The following is an 8,309-nucleotide window of genomic DNA, read 5'->3' on the forward strand; positions in this document are numbered from 1 at the left end:
AAACTGAAGATATATGCTGCTGAAAATTTGGCCGCATAGAGCCTCTTCAGGTATGTTAATCATTTTTAACTAAATCTTGGAAAGATGAAGTGGTAAATAAGTCTAGTTTCTTGAAGGTGTTGGGAACGTTTTCACCAAAACTGTAAATAGAGATCACCCGCTCCAGTTAGTCATAAGGACCATATTGTTAGAAGAACCACATGGAGAAAAATACAATCAATTTGTATACATCATGGTCGAGATTACAGCACTGTATGAATGAAAAGATGCTACAAGAATGGGCGTAATGGTAGAGTCAGGGTATTGCATAATTGGTCGAAACTTTTTAGAAAGGGATGCGGTATTTGAAAGTCCAAATTCTTCCAATTCACCATTATATATCGAATAGAAATATTAATGATGGAATTTATTAAAATGTGGAGTGGTAGGATGATCACATACATGAAAGAGACATGCATATAACTTGGCTATGATGCCTTTAGCTGCATTTACTGTTCCCTGCCAAGGAATACATTTTTACTTTATATTAAATTTATTATAAGTGTTGAAGATAAGCCAAAGCCATCGACTGAAGGTCGACTTGATTAGTGTCTTGGAATATCCACTTCCTTGCATTCATTTGCATGTCATCAAGATATAGAGAATCCATTGCTGCATGTTGATGATGTTCATCGGATGAGTATTGCTCATCAAAACTTGCACTAGTCATAAACTGATGAACAGTTTCTTCAGGTGGTGTATAAGATTCATGATCATGATATTCTTGACTCATTTGGTTACTTGGTGAATTTTCCATATTCACTACTCCATTTTCATAATAGAACATGTTTTCATCATCAGTGGTAGCAGTACTATTACTATCGTTCATGGAAATATTGTTTTGATATAACTGTTCCGACAGTATCTTCGATTCATTTAACTGTATATTTAAAGCTTCAATATCTTGTGGATATGTAGTAGGAAAATCTCCATAGAATAACTTGTTGTGAATGTCTTGTTGATGAATATGATCACTGGTCGTAGTAGTATTATTTCCTCCATTCACGAAAACTTGGGCTGCTTGTTCCGCTCTCAGTGTAGTTAATTGTTCTTGCAAGCTCATAACCTAATACACCAAAGGAAAAAACAAATCATAAGAAAACGTACGAAAAATGATGAGTCGGTTAGCTTTCTCAAAAAATGAATATCCATAAATATGAAGAATGTGCATGTATATGTACATAAATGTATACCTGCTGTTGGAGAGCAAAGATGTGAGCAACACATCCATATACAGGATCTTGGATTCTGGCTTGAGCTTCGTATGAAATTGTAACCGCAGCTTCACAGCGGTCACCTAACGGAAGATGAGTGAGAAGCTTCGAAACATTGCTTGCACCGAAAACTTTGTGAATTGCGGCGAAGTGTGTAGCTCCTTGTTCATGACAAAAGTGAGGAGCAAAAACACAACCCCTTAAACATTTTCTTCTCAAAAATTTGCAAGCTCCACAAGGAGAACCAAATCCTGTCATTTTTGTTTTATAAAAAGTGAAGAAAGAAACTGTTCTTGGGATTTGAGGTATGTTTTAGTTGAGAAGTTCTTTTGCTTGATGAAGTGAAAATACCAAAACCTAGGTATGTATATATACTGTAGGTACAAGTAGAGTTGATCATAGTCTAATGAATACTTAATTAAGTTAGGTTTCCTTAATGGGTTACATGGTTGATTAAATTATGTAAACATCCTTATTTGATTAATTTAGGTTAGAATCCTTAAAAATAATGACATTTTTTTAAGAGACTGAACAAAAAGGATCGTTATATATAACAATTATATTCTGAAACTGAATGAAACAAAAGAACTTGACACTATCAGTAATATTGGAAGTACAAACTTCCAAAATCATTGAGACAAAAGGAGAGAAGAACACTGGGGGTAGAATTTCAAAAAGTCCAAAGGTCACGGTTTTTCGGGCATCAACACAGAAAATAATCGGGGTTGAGTAATCGAACTTGCAATTTAAAAACCGTTGATACCACCAAACTAGTTTCTAATTGGAACATTAAGTTATTAGGATGATGACTACTCATGTAGCTCCTATCTGCCACAACAAGGGTGTCTAGTCACTGAGTTTATTATGTACGCTTCTCAAGGTCTCAAGTCTCAAGTTCAGAGTGTGCAATCATGACATAACTTGAGAAGGAAACCCAGTTAATTTTGCGCCAGTAACCGAGGTAAGCGACTTCGTGGAATGTGATTCCCAGAGAGTTCTTCATGCTTTGCAAGTAATATTAATTACGATACAATGTTTTGCAACAGGTGATTAATTATATAGTGTTTAGCTAGCTATATTGGATTTTAAAGCAAGAGGTACCAAACAGTAAGTAGCTAGGTAGGGTCATTCACCCCGACCGTAAACCTGCTAGTTTGATCCATCTAGCATTGGCATGCATAAGGAAGTTAATAACCTTGCCAATTTGTGCATCTTAACCCCTCTAGGATCGATCTTAGCTAACTCAGATGACACTTTCAGTGTTTCTTTTTAATTATAAACAGATAATATGTATTCTTAGTAAGATTTCCAGTAATTAAGCACACCCATGCATGCTTTAATTAGTGGGATCGAAATCAAATTAATTACCAAGTACATATGTACTTGTTCGCCACTTATGATATACCATCATGTCCCTATTCCCTAGTAGATAGAAGTGATCCACTAGTATTAGGGCAAAGCTATATGTAAGTTCATGGGGATCTCTGAGTACTGAGTTTCAAAAATAATAACATTATGGGGATCACTAATTAGTTTAATGTCGATCATATCACTAATGCACCAAACTATTTATTTTTCCATTAAATCCGCCTGACAAGAAACTAACTGGAGATTTCAAAATGATATATTCCTGAACTCTAGCTGAACTCAAAGTACAGTACTGTCAGGCCTTATTCTATTATTTGAAGCATAACCATGAAGTTTCTGTTCTTTATTCGATTAACCATGCACCTCTTTATTAGAAAAAATTAAATGTCACATAACTCAAAATTACTTGGTCACTTCCATATTTACGAACTTCAAAAATTTTACCAAATCAGGGTAATGGAAATCTTAATTCAGATATCAAAGTTCAAATTATACTGAGAAATGTAATGTATTTTTGCAACCTTCAAAAACGTACGTACCTTGGGTAAAATAAATCCTTGAGATTCTAATTTAGGAGCTCGAAACCGATTCGACTTGCTTTAACCGTATGTCAATATTCGATTAGATGCACCATTAAGCTACAGATACTTAAAATGAATAGTTAATTTTCGGTAGAAAAATATGGTTTGAGATATACATAGTGAAAACTATTCGGATAAAACTATCTTACAGCTCACTGGCTAATTGATAAAAAAGGAGTCATTTGCGGAAAAGAAAACTGAGTCCAGAAATTTCAAAAAAAAAAAAAAAAAAAAAAAAAAAAAAAAAAAAAAAAAAAAAAAAAAAGATAAAAGAGTTCAGAATTCAGCTCGAGTTCAGCTGAGTTCAGAGTTATCCTGTAAAGCTGTTCCACATGAATGAACCATTAACCATTTATTCAAAATTAACTCCCGCACACAGGGGTGGGTTACAAAAGTTCGTAGCTTTAAACTTACATAGCAATAAGTTCTTCTCTATAATGAAAAGAATATGCAGTTCAGATTTCCTTGAGTTCAGGTTGAGTTCAGAATGTCTTCCGTAAAGTCTGAAACTTAGCATGCATGATAAGAAGTCACAAATAGTAACTTAAGAGTTTAAACTGAAAATAGAATAATTAAAGCGTGCACACGGTTGGGTAAGATGATTATGGTACGTACATGGAAGAAAAGGAAAACAAATGCAAGTACAGTAAGAAACTATAAACATGTCTCATCAATGTACATATATATATATTTGAATTAAGTTAATTAGTAGTTAGGAACAATCCAGTAAAGTGAAGCGCGCACCTTAAACCAAGAAACCAATCAGTAAGTAATTGGTATACATTTCATCTACTGATAATATTTTTTTAATAGTTTTTTTCCATTAAACCCGCCTGACAAGAAACTAACTGGCGATTTGAAAATGATTTAGACCTGAACTCTAACTGAACTCAAACTAAAAGCTTTGTTCTATTATTATGCATTCATTCTGACTTTATCATGGAGTTTTCATTCATTATTTGATTAACCATGCCATGCAATCCAAAAAAAGTTCACACAACTCAAAATTATTTGGTTATAACTCTAGAAGTTTACAAACCTCAAAATTTTACTAAATCCGGGTAATGGAAATCTTATTTTCCATTTTCCAATAAGTACTAATTCTAGTGAGACATGGTGAGTGTTTTCGCAACCTTCAAAAATGTTCCTTATAACATTAATTTAGGAGCTCGAAACCCATTCGATGGACTTGTTTTAACTGCGTGTTAATATAGCACCATTTAACTGCGTACATAATAAAAATGAGTAGTTAATTTTATGTAGAAATATGGGTTTGAGACTTTGAGATACAAATAGGGTTTTAGATGGAGTATAAAATAATTAATTAAAATATGAAAAATTAAAGAATCATTTTCTAAAATGAAAACTGAGTTCAGAGTTCAGCTTAGTTCAGAGTTATGGCCTGTAAAGCTGTTACATAGGAATGAACTATCGTGGGTACGGCTGGGGTGTATATTCAGACATACATGGAAGAAAAAGCAGAATATAATATCGGTAATCGGCAAGTAATCAATGAACCTGCAGCCTTACTAGAGTTATATATGTCTTCTAAAGATACAGTACCCGAGACGGTTGATGTTGATATTTTCCCACACAGAAGCCATAACGTTCAACATGTTAGTTTAAAGACGAAATGTGATAAATTAGACATGACATTCCATAGTTAGGATTCCACCCTTAAACTTGTTCTTATCTAGACAACTCATATCTTATATACTATATACAGTAAGGCGCTCATCTCATCAGTTCAATTACGTGATGATAATTGTATGATGTATAGTACCGATAAAACGTAAGAAGGAGCGTAGCTATGGCAAACTAAGGGTTTTAATAAGATCAATTTAAATAAATATTTTACTACAAAATTAGCAAAAAAAAAAAAAGAAGAGAATATCAAAGGAATGGAGCAAAGTATATAGGTAATTAACCAAGGAGTTCTTTTTGGCATAGAAACTAAAGAATATACGGATGAGTTCAGAGAGTTGCTTTAGTTCAGGTTGAGTTCAGAATAAACTTCTTCTGTAAAGCCTGAAAATAAACATGATATGATATAAGAGAATATATAACTCAAGAGTTTAATTAAACTGAAAATTTATATAGTTAAAGTGTGCACACGGTCGGGGTAAGAAGATTATCATATTTACGTTCATGGAAGAAAAGGAAAACAAACATAGTACAGTAATAAGGGCTTGTCGATCGTAATTGATATTTTAGAACTTGCACGGGTTACCACCTGTGAATCCACCACGATTATGTTATGTACATGTGCTCGCCAGTGTTGATATGTAAATTAATTTTATATCTTTACGTACATCATAAATTAAATAATTCACTACTTTTAACATTCTAATCGGGTTTTCATCAAGGATAATAATAATTAAGTACATTTACTTGTATTACATTTAATAGTATGAGAATACCAGGCAATTAGAACTTCCAACTGATCTTTGTTAAAGTCCATCCATTGTTATTATCTCCACAATTTTGTAGATATCTCAACTTGTGAGCATGTCAGATTCAAAGTAAGGGCAAACATTATCACTAGTCTAAATCAGAAAATGTCATACGATTGGCGCATGAATTAACAAACGAACTTTTCAATACTAGTCAAAAGAAACTTGTAATTCTTGTTCAGGATCAGATACGTACGATACTGATGCACCTTTTCAGTCCAGAAATGATCCTGGAGATGCTCTAGGGCTTCGTTCAGTTCTTTTTCATCTCAGATCTCCTCAAGATGCATATGTAAAATCACCTATAACCTTTGTAAAACCATGCGCTCGTATAAGCTTAAGTAACTCAAACGTTTCTTGAAATCGACAAAAGCAATTCTGACCAAAATCAATCCGCCGATTTTTAACAAATAGGGATGTAGCAATCGACATATAAAGAGATAATTAATATACTTTATGAACTAGTACAGTGATGTTCTCATCAAGGAAATGTAGCTTTACTCTTCTGAAGATCAAACACCTAACCAAAACACATAACTGAAGATATAACGATAGATCCGCTTCTGGCATGTCAATCGTTTTTCACTAAATCTTAGTAAGATCAAGTGGTAAATTGGTCCAGTTTCTTGATACCCAAGACAATTCTTTTCATCCTCACTGCAAATCAGTAACTCCTCCTTTGATAGCCGGTTGGCTTGTGAAATGTTCTTCTCAGTATTCTGTAAAATCTTGAAATAACAGGACATGCATGCCGCAATTAGATCACAAATTTAAAGATAAAACCACATGCAGAAAGGTGTTCGGAAAGTTTTCACCAAAACGTGTATAGAGACCTGCTCCAGTTTGTCATTTGTTACTGTTAGACAGAAAAGAGAGATCCATCAATTATGGAACCACATGGAGAAAAACACAACTGATTTGCGTGGTGGTCGAGATTACAGCATAATATTGTATGAATGAAAAAATTCTACAAGAATGGGCGTAATGGTATAGTCAAGGTATTGCATAATTTGGTCAAATGGATGCGGTAGTTGAAACTATTTATCAAAAACAAGTGGTAGAGTAAAAGATCAAAAAGAAGCAAGACACATTTTAAAAGTTTCTAAAGACTAGAGCCCACGAATACGTTAAGTAAAAGACCAAAATTGCAATACTAGTGGCAGAATAAAACAAGTTTTTATGAAGATCACATGAAAGTGAATCTTAATAGCACAGAGAATTGAATCATTGAGCTACAGAAATCTCACCATCATGGGTTCCGGTATAGCAAGCGAGTTCATGTTACACCGGATATATAGCACAAAATAATTAAGAAACACTAACTATGGGATTTATCAGTGGAATGGTAGGATCACATACACGAGTTTGAAAGAGTTACATAATTAACTTAGCTATGATGCCTTAACCTATATTTACTATTCTTTGACAGGAAATACATTTTTTATATTAAACTCATTATTATGAGTGTTGAAAATAAGGAAAAGCCATCGACTGAAGGTCGTCTTTATTAGTGCCTTGAAACGTCCACTTCGTTGCATCCATTTGCATGTCTTCCAGATATAGAGAAGCCATTGCTGCATGTTGTTGATGTTCATCAGATGCGTAGTATTGCTCATCCAAACTTGCACCAGTCATAAACTGATGAACAGTTTCTTCGGGTGGTGTAAAAGAATCACGATCATGATATTCTTGACTCATTTGAATACTTGGTGAATTTTCCATATTCACTACTCCATTTTCATAATAGAACATGTTTTCTTCATCAGTGGTAGCAGTACTGTTGCTATCATTCATAGAAGTATTGTTTTGATATAACTGTTCGGATAATATCTTCGATTCATTTAACTGCATATTTAAAGCTTCAATATCTTGTGGATATGTAGTAGGAAAATCTCCGTAGAACAATTTGTTGTGATTGTCCTGTTGATGAATATGATCATTTGTTGAAGTAGTAATGTTTCCTCCATTAACGAAACCTTGGGCTGCTTGCTCTGCTCTCAGTGTTGTTAGTTGTTCTTGCAAGCTCACAACCTAAAACACAAGAGAAAAAATGCATCAGAAAAAACAGTACGAAAAATGACAATTCAGTTAGATTTCTCATATAATTGATATTCTTAAAACTGAAGAATGTATATCCACATATTATGTACCTGTTGTTGGAGAGCAAAAATCTGAGCAACACATCCATATACAGGATCTTGTATTCTAGCTTGAGCTTCGTAGGAAATTGTAACAGCAGCTTCACAGCGGTCACCTAATGGGAGATGAGTGAGAAGCTTCGAAACATTGCTTGCACCGAAAACTTTGTGAATTGCGGCGAAGTGTGTAGCTCCTTGTTCATGACAAAAGTAAGGAGCAAAAACACAACCCCTTAAACATTTTCTTCTCAAAAATTTGCAAGCTCCACAAGGAGAACCAAAACCTGTCATTTTTGTTTTATGAAAAGTGAAGAAAGAAAGAGTCTTTTTTAGTGTTGTACTGTACTACTATTCTTAGGTTGTTAGGTATGTTGAGGCTGAGAATTTCTTTTGTTGGTAATTAGCTAGCTTGATGAAGTGAAAATACCATGAAACACTATGTATGTATATATAGTACAGGTACAGGTAGAGTTGATCATAGTACAATGAATACTTAATTGAGTTAGGTTCCCTTAA

The 8,309-nt window shown here is 33.9% G+C and overlaps 2 protein-coding genes across 2 annotated transcripts; both read right to left on the bottom strand.

Moving 5' to 3' along the window:
- Positions 1-535: 535 nt before the first annotated feature.
- On the bottom strand, positions 536-1,511 carry LOC113328328 (LOB domain-containing protein 14-like). Its single transcript, XM_026575442.1, has 2 exons — positions 1,233-1,511; positions 536-1,105 (listed from the first exon to the last, which is right to left on the bottom strand). Exons 1-2 carry the CDS (start codon positions 1,509-1,511, stop codon positions 536-538), a joined length of 849 nt encoding a protein of 282 aa, XP_026431227.1.
- Positions 1,512-7,113: 5,602 nt separating this feature from the next.
- On the bottom strand, positions 7,114-8,084 carry LOC113328329 (LOB domain-containing protein 29-like). Its single transcript, XM_026575444.1, has 2 exons — positions 7,806-8,084; positions 7,114-7,686 (listed from the first exon to the last, which is right to left on the bottom strand). Exons 1-2 carry the CDS (start codon positions 8,082-8,084, stop codon positions 7,114-7,116), a joined length of 852 nt encoding a protein of 283 aa, XP_026431229.1.
- Between the last annotated feature and the right edge of the window lie 225 nt (positions 8,085-8,309).

The sequence above is a fragment of the Papaver somniferum genome, unplaced genomic scaffold, assembly GCF_003573695.1.
Source record: "Papaver somniferum cultivar HN1 unplaced genomic scaffold, ASM357369v1 unplaced-scaffold_107, whole genome shotgun sequence".
NCBI lineage: Eukaryota > Viridiplantae > Streptophyta > Magnoliopsida > Ranunculales > Papaveraceae > Papaver > Papaver somniferum.

Bases quoted from the DNA above. Each gene is read 5' to 3' on its own strand.
- LOC113328329 (XM_026575444.1), bottom strand. From the start codon at position 8,084: ATGACAGGTTTTGGTTCTCCTTGTGGAGCTTGCAAATTTTTGAGAAGA. The intron at 7,687-7,805 runs GTACATAATATG...CTTGTGTTTTAG, and splicing joins TTTTTGCTCTCCAACAACAG to GTTGTGAGCTTGCAAGAACA.
- LOC113328328 (XM_026575442.1), bottom strand. From the start codon at position 1,511: ATGACAGGATTTGGTTCTCCTTGTGGAGCTTGCAAATTTTTGAGAAGA. The intron at 1,106-1,232 runs GTATACATTTAT...TTGGTGTATTAG, and splicing joins TCTTTGCTCTCCAACAGCAG to GTTATGAGCTTGCAAGAACA.